Source organism: Meles meles, chromosome 1, assembly GCF_922984935.1.
Source record: "Meles meles chromosome 1, mMelMel3.1 paternal haplotype, whole genome shotgun sequence".
Classification (NCBI taxonomy): domain Eukaryota; kingdom Metazoa; phylum Chordata; class Mammalia; order Carnivora; family Mustelidae; genus Meles; species Meles meles.
Genome location: NC_060066.1, coordinates 11,642,405 through 11,661,311, shown reverse-complemented (window position 1 = coordinate 11,661,311; position 18,907 = coordinate 11,642,405). Strand labels below are relative to the sequence as shown.

Here is an 18,907-nt window from a genome sequence, read left to right as displayed (position 1 = left end):
CACTTAAAATGGCACTGTTAAATTGTTGAGAAGGGTCAAGAAAACTAATATTCATTTAATAACATCTTCCCCTAAAAACCCAACAATTTAATATGGTCCTGATATTCACATTACTTTTCTTTGCTAGCCTGTACACAGGACCCAAACTGTAAAGAACATTTCTAGGAATGTAGTAAAATAAAAAATAAAAATAAAAAAAAATCAGAGACCACAAATAATTCCATAAAACAGAGATAAGCTACAAACTGATTCATATGAACTGTCCTAGTTAAAAGAAAAATATATAAATTATCCATAAAATAGAATGAATTATATAATATCACATAAACTGAAGTTGATGAAAAATACAAAGACTCTCTGAAGATAGATTTTAAGGGATTTGCTTGTTTTGTTTTTAAAACCCAAAAAGGTCTTAAATTTTAAGAATTTAAAAATCTGTTCAAATGTTTTAATCTCAGATAAAAATGCATAGGATCACACAACTTAAAAATTTTTATCCCTTCACCCCTTCCTAACAATTTTCTAATAATGATCAGTTAAAACAGCAACACTCAGAGTGAAACAACCATTTAATTTCATTGTTCTCAATCTGACAACCAGATAAGCTAAAGCGATACAGACAGCCAAAAAGCAAAAGCTTTCCAACATGCACAGGGGTCAATGACACTTACCTGCCACTCTTAGACCATATTACAATAGGTCATGCAACATAAAACAAACAGAAGGCAAATTACTTAAAGGTCTGTGAACCCATTATTTTTCTTTTTATTTAGAGTTAGAAAAAAAAAAAAAAAAGGATTCCTGAAATACATACATATAATGAGTTTAACTTTTCAAATTACTTATCTGTAAAGATTAAATAATTAAGGTTCACACTTACCTTTTAATATTATGCCCAAATTACTGAGCTTTGAATGGCCTTCATGAACAGATTTGTAATTTAAAATACTTCAATAGGTACATAGAGTAATTAAAGCCTAGTCAATTTTTCTCAACTGCAATAAATTTTCCCCCAAATATTGCTTCTATTAACAAATCTCAAAGTAGCATTTGTCCTTTCCACCAAAATTTTCTCATAAAAATTTTCATTAGAGTATCTCCAATTATAAAATAATGTCCAACCAGGAGATAAGACTCTCTTATAAAAATTCAAGTAAAAACATTTTATCATAATTTAATCTATAAAATATGACTTCTAGTTCTAGAAGGCACCAGAAATTTTACTCAAACAATTCATAGCTCAGTCATGCAAAGCAGTTAAAAAGATGGCAAAGTAGAAACATTCATTTAGTGCAAGACAGACGCAGTCTACTGCAGGCAAAGAGAAATAGATATAAAATCATCTTCTCACTTTCAAAATCAAGGAAAAAATTTGGCCCCTGCTCAAGGTCTGTGCATGTCAAAACTTTAAGAAGATTCCCCATGTTAAGGTACCTGTCAAGACAAGAATGAGAAAAGAGAAAATATCCCTTTATAAAAAAGAACATCTGAAATTAAAAAAAAAAAAAAATAGTAACAGGGAAAATGTTCATTAGGCCATGAATTCATCCTTCAGGTTACCCAGACTGTGCTCTGGCAGACAGCAAACCGGGTTCTCAGGGTGTTGATATGTAGGACCTAGAGGTGAAATGTGGTTTTCCTGTACACAATGGCACAACTGTTGGTCTAATTCTTCTGAAAATTCTCCCAAGACAAGTTTCATTAATGGCCTTATAATGAAAAATTCTTTAAGTATTCCAATAGTGCTAGTATTCTGAAAAAGAAATTTCTTATCAAGAATTATTCACATTTAATCTTGTTTAATATTGCACTGAAACAAAGATTTATTTCAAAGCCAAATATGGAGAGTTTTGGCCACAGCTCACCTTTGCATTTCATCTTAACATAGCAGAATATTCAGCTTTCTTCCTGTATGCCATTCATTAAAGCATATATTTCTAACCAAATTTGGATTATTAATAAATTTGTAGAAGTTGTTTAAAGTACTGATTCTGGATATGCAGCACCATACTGATTTTCTGTAAGATTATCCCAGTATTCTGAGCAAACACATTGCTGGGCGTAGTCACCAAGGCATACTATTAGAATGTTCATCATAAGGCTGCTTGCTTCATGGACTAATGAAAGGACAGCACTGGCTACAGACTCAACATGATTTTAGCAAATGAAAAACTAAAGAATTATACATATGATGGTGATGTTTGCCTACGATTAAGAAAAAAATCATGCAAACTTTGTTTGATCCCCATATTTTATTAACAAATATTCGGGCCAGCCTTCACTGCGGTGTGACCATCTTTCACCTTTACCATTATGCACCAGCTGTGAAGGGCTAAAGAGACTTACTTTCAAAGTCCAAGAAAAAATGTGCTGCATTGTGGTCTATGTCCCTGGTTAGCACCTTAATGAGATTACCCATGCCAGCAAACCTAAAAATAAAAATGGCAACATCATTTAGTTCCAGTAAAAAAATTTTAAGCAGAGGCCTGGGATTTGGCAAAGGCTGGCTTGCTCATAATTACCAACAGGTGCAGGTTTATATACTTCTGGCATTGAAAATTTGGAACAACAAAAGCACATTGGCTCTGAGTTTAGAGCCCTTTCCCTCTTTTCCACACATCAAAAAAGTTACATAAAGCAAGACTGGGAAAAAAGATATTTTTACATATAACTTGCAATATTTACATTTGATTAATAACTATGCTAGTGTTATTCCTTTAAAATGTTTGAGGCATATATTCTCAATTTAAATTAACATCAAAAATAGATCTCTCAAATAAGTGAAAACTGAAACTATTATTTTTAATAGGGATGGTTTCCAACCTATTGAGAATACTAGGAAGACAGTATTTAAACCACATTTAACCATTAAAGACTGAAGGCAGTTATCAATTTATGACCCATTTAGTAAGTTTTACCACACATAAACCAGTATTTCTTACATCTTCTATACTCCTAAAATTAATCAGATTTTTCATTATTTAACTCAAAGACTGATAATTCAACAGTATCAACTATATACAAACACACAAAGTATATAACTTGAAAATTAATACAGCAAACAAGCAAAAGGGAGCCAGCAATCATCACAACTTAGTAAGTTTGCAGAGGAAAAACAGTAAAAATTAAGGCATTAGCATAAATCTTGCCCCCAAATTTGCCATGAGTCAGTGAGGATGAAGTTGGAAGGAGGTGTCAGGAACATCCAGGAACCCAGGCTCAAACTGTGAAACTGCAGTAACTATAGGGAAGGCAAACTCTGATAGCACAGGCACCCCACACCCTCCCTTCTCCCAGTTTCAACTGTTTTTTCCTCCACATACGGAACTGCTCGCAAATATAAATGAAACAAAACATAAAAGTAACAGTATTTTTTATCAGGAAAGGAGACATCTTATTACTCACCCCCATTACAGACCATCTGAAAAGAGTTAGGACTTCTGGGCATCTATATTGTCCATTCCCCTCCCTTCCTCTACTTACTCCCTGGACAGTGGCATACGTATCTGACTTTGAGCTTCCCAAAGAGGAAGTAATAGTATATGCGTAAGTTATTTGCTTTATAGGTCAAAGTGTGGTGGATTGACACACACACTTCTTAGAAAATGTTAAAATTTATTCACAAATGATAAACACTGAAAAGTCCTCTCTCTTTTAAAACAAATATTCTTCCAATGGGAGAGGTCAGAATCTATCTTATTTTTGATATTAAAATCCTTCTTACACAGAATTTCACTGGAAAGATTTCATACAATGTTTTACACAGACAGATAAACTGAGAGTAAAAGAAAGGGAAATATTTCATCTTAATTATCTTATCCACTGAAATTCTAGGCTTTTTTATACACAGAAAATGTAAGTGTTTTTCCAAAATCATCACATCCAAATAAGACCTCAAATTGGTTACAAAATTTATTCAAGAGTTGTTTTTTTCCCTTTGGAACTATTTGGAAATAGAGTACTTCACAGCTTTAATTTATAAGTTTTCACATATATATGGAATATCTGTTTCTAAACATATATAAAATTCCTTCACTAACAAGAACTGAGACCAAATATACAAAGAATTACCTAATGGTATCAAAATTTCAACTACAGATGGAAAATGAGCACAAGAGAGGACTGAAATTATCTTTAAGAGGAAAAACGCAGCACACCATTTGGTGTTAAGAGAGAACTTCTATAGAATCAAACCAGAATTCCACCTCTAGCTGACAAGCTGTCGGACCTTGAGGATGCCAGTTAACATTACTAGGACTCATTTTCTTCATCAGCAAAATATACATACCACGGCAACTATTCTAAAGGGTTATTAGGAGAGTTCAGTGAGATTAAGCACTAACTTAGCACAGGGTCTGGCACACAGAAAGCATGTGATAAATGCTGGATATTCTAACTACAACCCTAGAATTACAAAATTATTTTTAAAAAACAGTAACAGCTCTCCTTCTTTAATACAAGCCAGTCTTCAACTTATTAATGAATTGCAATGTCATAAATCATAGTAAATGACAAAGCCCATTTATTTTCAAGAATAATGCTGAAATGCTATCCTAAAATTAGTCTTACGAGATCATCATCAGGTACAGGAGGAAGGGAGACTGGGTTTCCTTACCTTTTTACTTGTATGTACACAGTCGATCCTCAAGGAAAATACTCGAAATTGGCCAAATCTGTCTGCTCCGTTTCCCTATATAAACCTCTGTGAACTTCTTCTACTATTTGGTCCTTCTTTCAAGGCACCCTAACCCTTGTTAATCCCCTCAACAAGTACTCAAAAATTTAGAATTTCTTACCTCTTCATCCCAAACCCAGACACTTAGTTAGAAAATGGCCCAGCTTATCTAATACAGGTTTCTCAACCACAGTACTATTAACATCTGGGGCTGGACAATTCTTTTGTGGAGAGAGGACTGTCTCACACGGTAGGGCCTTTAGCAACACCCTGGGCCTATATGTATAGAGGCTACATATGTAATATAGCACACGAGTTGTGACAACCAAAAATGACTCAAGATACTATCACATGTTCCCAGGAAGAATCATCCCTGGTTGAGAACCACTGAATGTAGTATGTCTGCATACAACGCAGAAAGTTTCATTACCAAAGAGCACTCAAGAAAGATCTCCATAGGGATGCCTGGGTGGCTCAGCGGGTTAAGCCTCTGCCTTCGGCTCAGGTCATGATCTCAGGGTCCTGGGATCAAGCCCTGCATCAGGCTCCCTACTCGGCGGGGAGCCTGCTTCCTCCTCTCTCTCTGCCTGCCTCTCTTTCTGCTTGTGATCTCTCTCTGTCAAATAAATAAATAAAATCTGTAAAAAAAAAAAAGAAAGAAAGAAAGAAAGAAAGATCTACGTAGGCAAGTCAAACTACATGTCCCTCTTTGAACAAAAACTCACAGGGGGCACCTGGGTGGCTCAGTGGGTTAAAGCGTCTGCCCTCAGCTCAGGTCATGATCCCAGGGTCCTGGGATTGAGCCCCACATCAGGCTCTCTGCTCAGCAGGGAGCCTGCTTCCCCCTCTCTCTCTGCCTGCCCCTCTGCCTACTTCTGATCTCAGTCTGTAAAATAAATAAAATCTTAAAAAAAAAAACCAAAAAACAACGCACGGAATTCAGGGTATTAGGGTGGCTCAGTTGGAGGAGCAGGAGACTCCACCTGAGGTTTTTGAGTTCAAGCCCCAGGATGGGCGGAGAGGTTACTTAAGTAAATAATTAACTCAGGGAATTTTTCGAAGACCTGAAAACAGTTCATTATAATATCATTAGTTATTGTATCTTTTTAATAAGGATAAACGAATAAATCAAAACATATCCCTGATATGACAGACATATCCCTGTCTTGCACAGTTTAACTCTTCAGCCAAAACCACAATAAACAAAACCTCGCCATCCCCTGATTTCAACAAATACAATATGCTAGCTGTCAGGTCTGGTAGGTAACAGACTGCCTGGATTCAAACCCCAGCTCTGCTACTTACTTCTATGCCCTGCAACTATAGCCAGGTTTCTTAATTTTCCCATGCCTCATCTATAAATCATTCATAATATTAATATCCACTGCAGAGGGTTCATAAAATCATTAAATGGGTTAACAGAAGCAAAACATTTCGTAACCATGCTTGGCACCTATTTACTGCTATTGCTATGGCTAAGTTAGAGGATCTGTTCCAGTAGCACACCCCAAGGAACGTGAGGCTTCAGAGTGTGTGGCAGCCATATTTCCTGCCACAGAGAAAGCCAGTCTGTCACAAAGGACAAAGCCAGAATGCACTAGAGAAAGCGTCCTGAAGTCACTAATTTCTAATTCCATTTGTTCCTGAATTCTAGCTGCCATTTCCCTTGGTTCAGCTGCTAGATTTTCCTCTAGCTTTAAGATATCCTAGTTTATTTCAACCAATTTCCTTTTTATCTGTTTAGCTGAGGTGGGTTTCTTGTCATTGACATCTAAAACATTCTGACTAGTAAGATTTCTAAGTTTTAGATTAATAAATGTGATACAAAAGACACTAAAAATAAAGATAAAAAAGTGTTATGATTATATAAAACTAGGGCCAATTGCTTTTTATATTTGAGAGGTAATTAGTAATTAGTAAGTAATAAATAGTATAATTTAGAATAATAAACTGTTTTACAACCTGAAAAACTAAATATTATAAATGGATTAAACTAAATATTGTAAATATCTACTAAATAAGCTAAGAAGAAATGTTACACACAGAAACCAGATATAGGTCACTTTTAATGGTTAAAAGTGTTCACAGTATTTCTGGTAAAATTTTGTGACTGTGAGCTCTTATGTTACATGTTTGTTTCCACGTTGGTGAGTTTTCTGCAGAGGAACTTGCTCTTCCTGGCCTGGAGTCTGTGGAAGGTATTTTTGAGCACACAAAAGGCACTTAATAAATACACTGGACCATTTTCCCACAAAAGATTTGAAAAGAACCTTCTTTAATTAGAATAATAGAAGCCAACAGAAACATAACTACACGTTACAGTGAATATACTATTTCCTCCCTTTTTAGAAAATTCCTAGGAGATGCTGTTATTTCATTTACCCTTTTGAGCTCAGGGGCTTTCTAAAGCTGTCTCCTCTGCCTAGACCGCAAGCCCCCACGGTTCTCCCCTGGCTGGCCTTTCTTCATTCTTCAGGCCCCACCAATGCCTCCTCTTCGGACACCATCTGTCCACCAACCTTATCCACAGTACATGCCTCCTCCACCTTAGTATCTTCGATCACATCACCCAGCTTCCTCCTTCAGCATATTTAACATAATCTGAATTACTTTGTCAGTCTGTTTCACATTCGGTTTATAAATTTACTATTTCTGGGTGGGGGGTGAGAAAAAAGAAAAACTCAAACACACCGATTAGCTTCCTTATAAATGAGGGTTTCTTAAACTTGGCATTATTAACCTTTGAACCATATAATCCTTTGTTGTGGGAGCTGTCCTGGCACTGTAGGATGTTGAGCAGTATTCCAGGCCTCTACCCACTAGATACCTGGTATCACCCCAGCACCCAGCTGTGACAACCAACAACACCCCCAGATGTTGTCAACTACCTCCTGGGGAGCAAAACTGCCCCAGTTAAGAACCACTACATTAAATGTATAGCCATTAACATGAAATGCATCCTCAGTTCTGCCCCACAATCCTATCAATCAATTTACTCTCCCACTTCACCAGGTGACCATTCCACAAGGCTTATTTATTTTCAATCTCCTCACACCTCTAACAACCTATCTTCCATCCACAAATGCACAAAATAACTTTACAGCAAGAACTGTTCATACAGGTTGTCTGTAGTTGTTTCTTTCACTTTTTACCTCCCATTCTTTCAATGTTCCAATATGTTCCAATCTGGCTTTTAGTCCCACCAATATGATGAGGCTAGTCCCTGTCAAGATCCCCAAAGCTTGCATCTGGCTAACTCCAAAGGGCAATTTTCATATTCAACTTAGATCTCCTAACAGCCTTTGACCCAGTTTATCACTCACTCCTTCCTGAAATATGTTCTTCATCTGACATTTAGGACAATCCATTCTTCTGAGTTTCTGTTCTACTTTATGGCTATTCTTTTTCCATACCTTTCCCTTTGGCATCCATAGTTACTTCTTCCATCCTAAACAAAACAACAACTTTCCTTGATTGCATTTCCCCTTCCAGTTCCCACCCTATTCCCTGCTTCTCTTGGCAAAATTCCTTATGAAGAGTTGCTTACACACTGTCTTTTAGTCCTCTCCAACCAGGCTTTTGTCCAACCCTACACCACCAAAATTGTTCTGGCAGGGTCATCAAATAACCTCCATGTTGCTAACTCCAACGGTTAATTCTCAAGTCCTCACCTTACTTCCCCTTTCAGGAGCATCTGACGTAACTGACATTTTCTCCTCCTCAAGACACTTTTCTCATTAGCTTAAAGGACAGCCCATCTCACCTCCTTCACTGCTGTATCAGTGTTGTTCTTGCTACCATCATTTCTTGCTGGGATTACTTCGAAAGCCTCCTAACTGCTTCTTCTGCTTCCTGTTACAATGTCTTTTTATTTAAGAATCAAAGCAATCTCTTAAAAATATAAATCAACCACATCCTTTCTCTGCTGAAAAACATGCAATGGCTTACACATGCACTCTGAATAAAATCCAAACTTCTTACCAGGTCCTACAAAAGCCTACATGATCTGTCTCTGACTCACTTTGGCCTCATCTCCCACTGCTCTCCACAGCAGCCTGTTGCAGTTTCTCTAACAAAGCAAGGTTTCTCTCTCCTTGGAGCCTCTGGACCTGCTTTTTCCCTAGCCTGGAATGCTGTGTCACAGACCTTCAAATGACAAGCTACCGTGCTTCACAGGTCACAGCTTCAATCAGACCACCTCACCGAGGGCTTCCTTGACTAATCCACCTGTAAAATCTCTCTTTCCTATGCCCAAACTGATGGTTATCACCATTTAACACAGATCTATACCTTTATCTATATGTGTCTGCCACTGCAAGGTAAACTTTTAAGAAGGCAAGGGCTCTATTTTGTACAGCACTCTATCCCAAGCACCTGAAACAATGCTTGGGGATGTACTAGTCATAAATATTTTCTCAATAAATAAATGACCAAAAATACAAAAAACAAAAATTTGTAAAGTTTTAGAAGTGTTTCAAGAAAAGAGGAGGAAAAACCAAGATAAATACTGACAACTGAAAACTTAATTAAAAAAAAAAAAAGGCCTGAGAATTTAGAAAGCATGCATGTTTTCCCAGTCAGATTAATGAAGATTCTCTCTCTCTCTCTCTCTCTCTCTCTCAGTAAAAGCCACAGTCTTATGAGCAACAGGTAAGAATTTCTGAAATACTAAAAAAACATATTACCATAAATTGTTGCTGAATCATATTTTCTTGTGCATAAAAGCATCACTTAATATTAAATATGGTATTTCTCTGTATTGTCAGATATTTAGACCTGTAAAAGCAACAGAAAGCCTTTAAAATGGACAAGATGGGGGGCGCCTGGGTGGCTCAGTGGGTTAAGGCCTCTGCCTTCAGCTCAGGTCATGATCCCAGGGTCCTGGGATCGAGCCCCACATCAAGCTCTCTTCTCTGCAGGGAGCCTGCTTCCTCCTCTCTCTCTGCCTGCCTCTCTGCCTGCCTCTCTGCCTAGCTGTGATTTCTCTCTGTCAAATAAATAAAATATTTAAAAAATAAATAAATAAATAAATAAATAAAATGGACAAGATGGGGGGTTAATGGAGAATTCAACCACACTTGTGCTTTACTTACCTACCAAGAAATTTCTGGTTCTCATATAACATGTATCATGAATCTGAAGAAATATTAACAGAATGGAAAATCACTAATGAAAAATATGATTCCATTTTCACTGACACTGAAACACACATGATGAAGCCAACGGTAGCTGAGGAATCACAAGCTTAAGCTTTGTTCACATTCTTCAGCTGTGTGTTCAGAAAGTAATTATGACACAGTGTAATATAGCAAAATATATTTTGCATTAGCAAAGATATAGTGAATCAATTTCATAACTCTCCAAAAACAAACCACCAGATATACAAGAATTCTGGAGTTGCTCAATCAAGCAGCTAAGTACTTGTTAAAAAATCTACTTTAATATTAAGAAAATTAATATTGCACTCTGAATAATAATGCCAACAAAAACAAAATTACTAATAAGCAATGGTTCTTTCAGAGAAAGTACTTCACCTACCGGAACCTGTTGAAAAATTATCAGGCTCTTAGAGAATAATTACAAAAATACTACAGGACATATGCTAGAATGATCCTTCTAATCAATCCACAATATAGAAAATGTTGCAATTAGGTGAATGCAAAGTTGAAAGGCAGGTAGAAATTCAGTTTTGCTATCCTGCAAGCCAGTTATAAAACTCTAATGCCATATTTTTAGACAAAGGTTTATTAAAGATAAACATTTCTCAAGTGATTCCATGAAGCAGCAAGTACAAGCTAAAATAGAAGGAACTTCAGAAAAATTTCAAATGCTATCAACAATATCACTTAGCACATCTTCTAAAAACATTCAGGCACCATCCCCTTTGAACATGGCACAAAGTCTTGTTCATAGAACTACTTCTATAAAACACCATCATCACTGTTTGAAAGCCAATGCTGATTTAATATTGCAAACGAACATCAGAGCAGCCCAGAAGTCAATGAGCAGCTGACAGTGGTATAAGAACAAAATATTTTCAGTAGGTCAAATTTTTAAAATCTGTTCAAATTAGTAACATCGTAATAATTACATTTCAATGTATTTTCTGATAAATATATTCCAGAAGCATATTCTATGATGATTTTTGGCTTTGGCCTTAGCTGAATACTGACTTTATTGGCCAACTATGTATTTGACGCATCTGATACAAGCACACAAAGTAAATCTTCAAAGTGCTACAGAGTAAATAGCCAATAAATACCTACTGAAGTCATTTACAAACTGTAAACAGGTGAGATCCAGTGGCATTTCTCTTATTTGAAGAATCATTCAGGTACGCAGTAATTTAAAGGAGAGGTATGATCACAATTCCTTCTTAGCTTCTAACATGGCTACACTTACTTTAGGAACATAGTGGTTGATTGTACTGAACATACTAACTTTGTCACGAAGTGGGAAACCTTCAATAGTTAGTTGAGTGCCACTATAACGGAGAGAAATAACCGACTCAGGCTAGCCTCCCAATAAAGCATCTATAATAGTTATCCTGACATTACACTATCCGCTCCACTGATTGCACTACAAATGCACATCACACCCTAACCTGCCAGTACCTTCATCTTCAATTCTTTCTTCCCAAGAAGGGAAGCTGCTAAACAGAATCTTTCTTCTAACACAATGACAATAACTGGGCAACAAACATTTTTTCAATAAATGCAGTAACAAGATATCCCTTCTCCTCTTGCCCCTCCTGTTTTCTGATCTTTACAAGGTAAACATGTTTAAGCAGAATCTAAGCTCCCAGGACTTCAACTCTCTCTCCACTCCTGGTTCCACAACATTTAGCAAAATAAGCAGACTGAGCATCCCCTCTGGGATTCTAAGACCATCTGAGCATGCACTACCCAAGTGTTAGAATTCTAAAAGGAAGCATGAAAATGGTGGCACTGTACTCAAAACAAAAAAGATAAATGGTTACTGTGTGGTCAAAAAGGTAGACTGTGACAGTTATTTACCTACTAATGCTCACCACCAAGCCCATCGTTCTATAATCTCCTTTTAATGTTGGGACAAAGAAGCTGAAGAGGGTATCTCCTAGACTACTTTGTCAGATGGCTTCTCACTGGGCCCCACCAACTACAAGGAAATTGGAAGGTGGGAAGAAAGAAGGTTCCTCTGTGGGGGCTTCTAGATGACTGAGTTGGAAGAGCATGAGACTCTTGCTCTCAGGGTCATGAGTTCAAGCTCCACGTTAAGTGTAGAGATTACTTAAATAAATAAAACTTAGGGGGGAAAAAAAGATCTCTGTTTTTCAAGTCCTATCAGCATTTCCTGTCATCAAAAGCTAGCTATTTGGGGACACCTGGGGTCGCTCAGTTGATTGGGCGCCAGACTCTTAATTTCGGCTCAGGTCATGATCTCGGGGTCGGGACTGGGCCCTGCATCAGGTTCTGCGTTCAGCGAGGAAGTTTGCTTGTCTCCCTCCCTCTGCTCCTCCCCCCATTCACACATGCTCTATGTCTAGGGGAAAAAAGATTTTATTTATTTTAGAGAGAGAGAGAAAGAGCATAAGCAGGGGGAGGGGCAGAGAGAGAAGAAGAAGCAGGTTCCCCGCCGAGCATGGAGCCTGATGTGGGGCTCAATCACAGGATCCTGGGATCATGACCTGAGCTGAAGGCAGATGCTTAACCAACTGAGCCACTCAGGTGCACCTAAAATCTTAAAAAACAAACAAATAAACAAACAAAAGTTCACTACGGCTCTAGCCTCCAGCTCCCAGTGAATGCCTAGCCGCACTGCAGTCCCTGGCCCCTCCAGAGGTCTGAGCTTCCAGTCCTACAGAGGTCCTCCTTCAAGCTCCTAAATGCTGTCAAACCTACCTTTTCCCTTCTTTCCCCCCAGCTCAAGAAGTGAAAGTTGCTTCCTGTGGTTATCATTAATATTTCAGTTACCTCATGAGACAGAACAGCACATGTATAATATGGTCTTTATCCTACCTGCCCTCCCTGTGCCTAACCCGGGGATCCTAAAGCCCTTGGAATTTCCTGGGTGACAGGGGCATCTTTTAATGAGTCCCCTGTAGCTTCAAGATGAGGGCTGGTCGCCACAAAGGCACACTTAGACTGCAGCCCTACCACGTGACCTCTGGCAACGGGAGAGGGACTAGAGATTGATCGCCAATGGCCAATGATTTATAATCAGTCATGCCTATATAATGGGACCTCCAAAAAAACCCCTAAATGATGGAGCATGAGGAAATTCCAGATTGGTAAATACATCCACATGCTAGGAAGGGAACACACCCCAACCCCACGGAGACAGAAGCTTCTATGCTCAGGATATTTCTGGACCTCACCTTATGTACCTCTTCATACGGCTGCTCATTTGTACCCTTTATAAAATTCCTTTATAATAAACTGGTACTAGTGTAAAGTGTTTCTCTGAGTTCTGTGACCCATTACAGCAGATTTTCAAACCTGAGGAAGCAGTCACAGGAAACCACCCCCCCCCGCCCGATGGTCAGAAGTACAGGAGGCCTGGACTTGTGATTGGCATCTCGGATGGAGTGGAGCATTGTGGGACTAAGCCCTTAACCTGTGCGGTGTGTGCACCAACTCTGCATAATTAGGAGTCAGCATCAGTACTAAAATGAATTGTAGGACTGGTGTCTGGAGAGCTGGAGAACTGACTGGTGTGGGAAAAAAAGCCCCACACATTTCGTATCAGAAGAGGTGTTGGAAAACACTTCAGAATTAATGCCAGCAGTGCTGTGAGTAAAAACTTGCAAACCTTTTTTTGCTCAAGCTTCCAACATTTGTATAAATAAATCCACATGTTAAATCCCTTTTGAAATATACCTAGCAAGGTTTCTGCTATCTTGGTTGAAATCTGACTGATAGAAAGTTTTAGAGAGTAGCTTACTCCTTAACCTTACCCACAATATCTAATCTATCATCATCAGATACTAGTGCAGCTATTAATAAAGAGATCCTTTGATTCTCTTTCCTTTGTAAAATGTAGCGGAGAAGATACAGGATTCAGGTACTACTGGGTGCCCAGCCATACTACCACCACAGAACTACTAAAATTTCACCATAAATCCCTAGCAGGTGTCAAGAGCAATATAATTAGCCTAGTAATTACACGGAGATGAGTTACCAGTCTTGAAGAAAGTGACATAAATGAACAACAGAACAGGCAACTGGGAGACCTAATTTCTAGTATTTACTCTCCCACAAAGTATGTGACTTCACCCAAGTCAAGTACTTGGTTAGACTGAATCTCTCACATTGCTTCTGCCTATGACTCTACACGTTACACTGCATCTCTCCTAATGCTGACATCTAGTGGATACACTTAGATTTAGTATGTTAAAATGAAAAACCTTAGGACGGCTGAGTGGCTCAGTCAATTAATCAGGTACCTTCAGCTCAGGTCATGATCCCAGAGTCCTGGGATAGAGTCCCACATCAGGCTCCCTGCTCAGTGGGAATCCTGCTTCTCCCTCTGCCTGCTGCTCCCTCTGCTTGTGCTCTCTCTCTCTCTGTCAAATGAATAAATAAATAACATTACTTACACTATTTTTTTAAAGATTTGTTTATTTATTTGAGAGACAGAGATCACAAGTAGGCAGACAGGCAGGGAGAGAGAGACGGGGGAAGCAGGCTCCCCACTGAGCAGAGAGCCCAACGCAGGGCTTGATCCCAGGACCTGAGATCATGACCTGAGCTGAAGGCAGAGGCTTTAATCCACTGAGCCACCCAGGCGCCCCTATACTATTTTAAATAAAAGACTCACTAGGATGCCTGGCCATGTGCAATAAATACAATAAATTAGGAGACCAATACCATTCCTTAAATGGTAGTGAACCATAATAAATTAGTATCACTTCAGACTGTCATGGCATCTTTGAGTTTGATTCAGAGATTACTAGTAATAGTACTCTTCCATGCCTCTAGCTGTTAAAAATTAAACCACCACTGCAAATTAATGCCTGAGTTGCAAATTTAAAACAAGAAAGCAAAGACATGCTTCCTGCTACAATGCCTTACATCAGGTACAGACACAGGTTATTAGAAGGGCTAATATAAAGTTCCAAGGCAAGTATGTAATTTAAGAATGTACAGAAAGGTGATGGGAATATGAAAAAAGCCAAAAATGCTGAACCCCCAAATTACCTATTTTACAAGGATTAAAAAGGTTTCTCTTGAAAAAAATGTGATAATTAAGCAAGAAATAGTACTGTGAACTCACTTTTTAAAATGTACCCCTATTTTACGGGCACCTGAGTGGCTCAGTCGGTTGGGTGGCTGCCTTTGGCTTGGGTCATGACCCCGGAGTTCTGGAACTGGGCCAGCATTGGCCTCCCTGCTCCGTGGAGAGTCTCTTTCCCACTGTGCCCCTCCCCCAGCTCATGCTCTCTCTCGCTGGCTCACTTTCTCTCAAATAAATAAATAAAATCTTTTTTAAAAAAAGGATGACTGGGGCACCTGGGTGGCTCAGTCCTTAAGCAGCTGCCTTCGGCTCTGGTCATGATCCCAGGGACCTGGGATCAAGCCCTGCATCGGGCTCCCTGCTCAGCGGGAAGCCTATTTCTCCCTCTCCTATTTCCCCTGCTTATGTTCCTCTCTCGCTCTCTCTCTCTCTCTCTCAAATAAATAAATAAATAAAATCTTAAAAAAAAAAAAAAGGACTACTATTCTGAAACCCATAAAAAATTATATCCATACATATATGGTAGAATATATAAAAATGCAAGAGAATAATAAACACAAAGTTTGAGATACTGTTTATCTCTGGAGAGAGACAGGGCCATAGGACCAGGCAACTTCAAAGGTCTGGGTACCATTCCAGTTCCTCAGTTACCGCTGGATCCAGGGAGTCTTTTAGACTTTCATGCTTACAAATAAAGGTATTGTTTTGTATCAATAATTTTTTTAAAAATTAAATGTAGAGGGGCACACCTGGGTGGCTCAGTCAGTTAAGTGTGTGACTCTTGATTTCCGCTCAGATCATGATCTCAGGGGTTCCTGAGATGGAGCCCCGTAATATGGAGCCCTGAATCTGGCTCTGCACTCAGCAGGGTGTCTGCCTGAGATTATCTTTCTCTCTCCCTCTGTCCTGTCCTCCACTCTTCCAATCTTAAAATTTAAATGTAAAGTCACTGATACTCAAAGGACACATACAACTCATTCAAAGATGCCCAACAAAAACGACTGGATTGGAGTTCAGGTGTCTGAACACTTCGCGATACCCATGCAACAATGTATGGATGAGCCAGTAAATAAAACCCCTTGCATTATGTAAAACCTTGAGTACTTCTACAGCTAACTGATGTTTACAGTGCCTGGTGATAGTTGCTGTTTTAAATCAAACCACCTTTCCTTAGCTCCTGTCTGCCGATTACTACAACAGACAGTGAGTATCTGGCACAGAGGAATTCACAGACGAGTGGAAGAGACCAGCCAAGATGGTGCGGCATGCTCCATGCAGAAGCACACAAACAACGCAATGAACATACAGAAAAAGGAACACCTAACCAAAGGCTTCCTAGAGGAGCTGATTCTTAAGTCCTTCTTGCTTTCTATTTCTTAAAATTAGAAAATAACTTAAACATGAAAATACATATATACTCACATACTCTACCACCAGATTAAAGCAACGACATTTTGCCATATGTGCTTCAGAGGCCTCCCTATGTTTCTGAGCAGTTAACCTTCCAACCTTCCCCAACCACCCTTCCCCTCCTCCATCCCCTAAAACTAATCCTAAAAGTATGCTTCCTTTCCAAACATATTTTACAATTTTTACTATGGAGGTCTGTATTCATAACACAGCTTTTCAAATATGCATGATTTATTGTCCATATTCTTTTAGAACTCACTTTTCCCAGTAATTGCTGTTTTGAGAATTATCCATGTTCACTTAGTATACAGTATTTCGTGGTTCAAAGAAACCAGTTTATTTACTTATTCACCTACTGAGGGGCAATGCCTTTTCAATTTTTCTCTATTAACAAAGTATGCTTTACACATTTCCTTTCATACTACATATACTCGTGCCCATGTACAAGAGTTTCGACTGGATGGCCATATAGAAATTAAAGGGCAACTATAATTTTACTACATTGTGCCAAACTGCTCTCCACAGTACTTCTATCAATTCATTGTTCCATTAGCAAAAGATCATCTCTCTCCCATCCTCCAAAACCTCAAGCTTCAATGTTTAGATTGTGAAAATCTCAATGATGCTTTAATTTACATTTGCTTGATTACCAGTAAAAATGTGCCTCTCCATGTTTATAGGTCATCTGTAAAATGTATATGCATGTCCTTTGTAACTTGTGTTATTTATTCTTCTACAATCTTTCCTACACGTACATTTCTATACACTGTAGTCCACACTGCAGGGGCCCAGAATCTGTACATGACATTCTTTCCAGCTGTTAGGTTATGTCAATAAGAGGCACTGGGAAAATGAGAAGGCAGGAGAGAGAGAGAAGCTTTCTGTCTCTAGCCAGGACACACCAGCAACTGCTCTAAGAGCAGTCAGATAAGGGGAGGCCAGTATGTGCTGCCCCAGTTAGAGGCAGAACCAAGTGCAGCCTGTGGGTTGCAGTCTAATGGTGGGAGCAGCTTATCTCTGGTAGCAGAGCCATCATCCCAATTTTTTTTCTTCCACTCCATGTCTCTTCTTCTCCTTTGCTCTTCTAGTCTAATACCTTCATAAACAATCCTCTATAACAATAAACATATTCCCTGTTTGAAATACCCAGGGTGGTATGTTTTCCTAATTCAATACCAGCTGATATGCCACTCTCCCATCCCCACAGGCAGACTTTAGGAATTCTAGTATATGTGCTGCCGAAGCGAGCACGACTTTAGGAATTCTAGATAGGACTTTTGGGTACCAATGTTTTGATGCTTATACACATGGCAAATATTTTCTCCTAGTCTGTAATACTGCAGTATCCTAGTCTTCACTTTGCCCATGGTGCCATCTGTCACATGTAAAATCCACTTTTCTTTGTGGTCTATGCTTACCATTTAAGTAATGATTGATCTACAAAAGTGCCTTAACTAATCTCGTCTTTTGTTCACCCACAAAACTGTCAAGTTCTACAAAGATCTTAATGGGATTTTGACTTGATTTTGCATTAAATACACACACACACACACACACACACACACACACACCCCATTCTGAGGCAGAACTCTCATTTTTATCATATCAACAATTTTTTCATTTAATCTACGAATATGAGATTATAAGAATATAAGATTACTTGGCTACATTTATTACTGCTAAACCATCCTTGCATTCCTGGTATTAACTCCATACAGTCACTTAAAAATTTGTATCTCGAGATTTGGCCAAAGATTCCACTTTAGATTATTTTGTAAGTAAAACAACCTACTAATTTTTTTCTCTGTTCTTGTCTGGTTTTGCTACCAAGCCTGTTTTATATATCAGCTTTCTATTCTAAAAACTATAAGAGATAGAACATGAATGTCTGTGTCCCCTCATAATTCACTTGTGAAATCCTAAAACCCAACATGATTAAACCCTTTGAAAGGTGATTGGGTCATCAGTGTGGAGGCCTCATGAATGCAATTAATGCCCTGACAGAAATGACCCCTGAAAACTCCATTGCTCTTTCGACCATATGAGGACACAGCAAGAGGACAGCTGTGTTATGAACTGGAAAGTGGACCTCACCCAAACCCAATTATGCTGGCACCTTGATCTTGGGACTTCCAGCCTCCAGAACTGTGAGAAATAAATTTCTGCTATTTATAAGCCACCTAGTTTCCTACATTTTGTTATAGCAGCCCAGAATAAATACAACATGTGCTAAAATGGAAGACTCAAACTTGACTGTCTAGTCAAGTATGTACCTGTTCTATAACATCCATGCCAAGCAGCCAACTAGCCCCTGTTTAAGTATTTCATTCTGCATGACTATAGCCTGGGTGGCTCATTGGTTGAGTGTCTGCCCTTGGCCCAGGCCATGATCTTGGGATCCTGGGATCAAGCCCCATGTCAGGCTCCCTGATCACTGGGGAGTCTGCTCCTCCCTCTCCCTCTGTCCCCACCCCCTGCTCATGCCCTCTCTCTCCAAGAAATACATAAAATCTTTAAAAAAAATTTAGACTTCAGTCAATTTTTAGAAACTTTTTTAGGAACTTTAGTGGATGATTAAATGATGCACAATTAATCCAACATGAATCC

At 38.8% G+C, this 18,907-nt stretch overlaps 1 protein-coding gene across 7 annotated transcripts in view; it reads right to left on the bottom strand.

Annotated features, from left to right (window-relative positions):
- Nucleotides 1-18,907, bottom strand: part of CYRIB (CYFIP related Rac1 interactor B) — a 141,934-nt gene that overhangs the window by 33,578 nt on the left and 89,449 nt on the right. For 4 of the 7 annotated variants that reach the window (XM_045977991.1, XM_045978038.1, XM_045978021.1 and 1 more), the window contains one exon: nt 1,352-1,434. In XM_045977991.1, coding sequence (XP_045833947.1) covers nt 1,352-1,424 — 73 coding nt within the window. In that variant the 5' untranslated portion in view covers nt 1,425-1,434. Of the gene's footprint in view, nt 1-1,351; nt 1,435-2,346; nt 2,430-18,907 lie in introns of all 7 variants that reach the window. The other 3 variants (XM_045978030.1, XM_045977984.1, XM_045978010.1) reach the window with 2 other exon arrangements.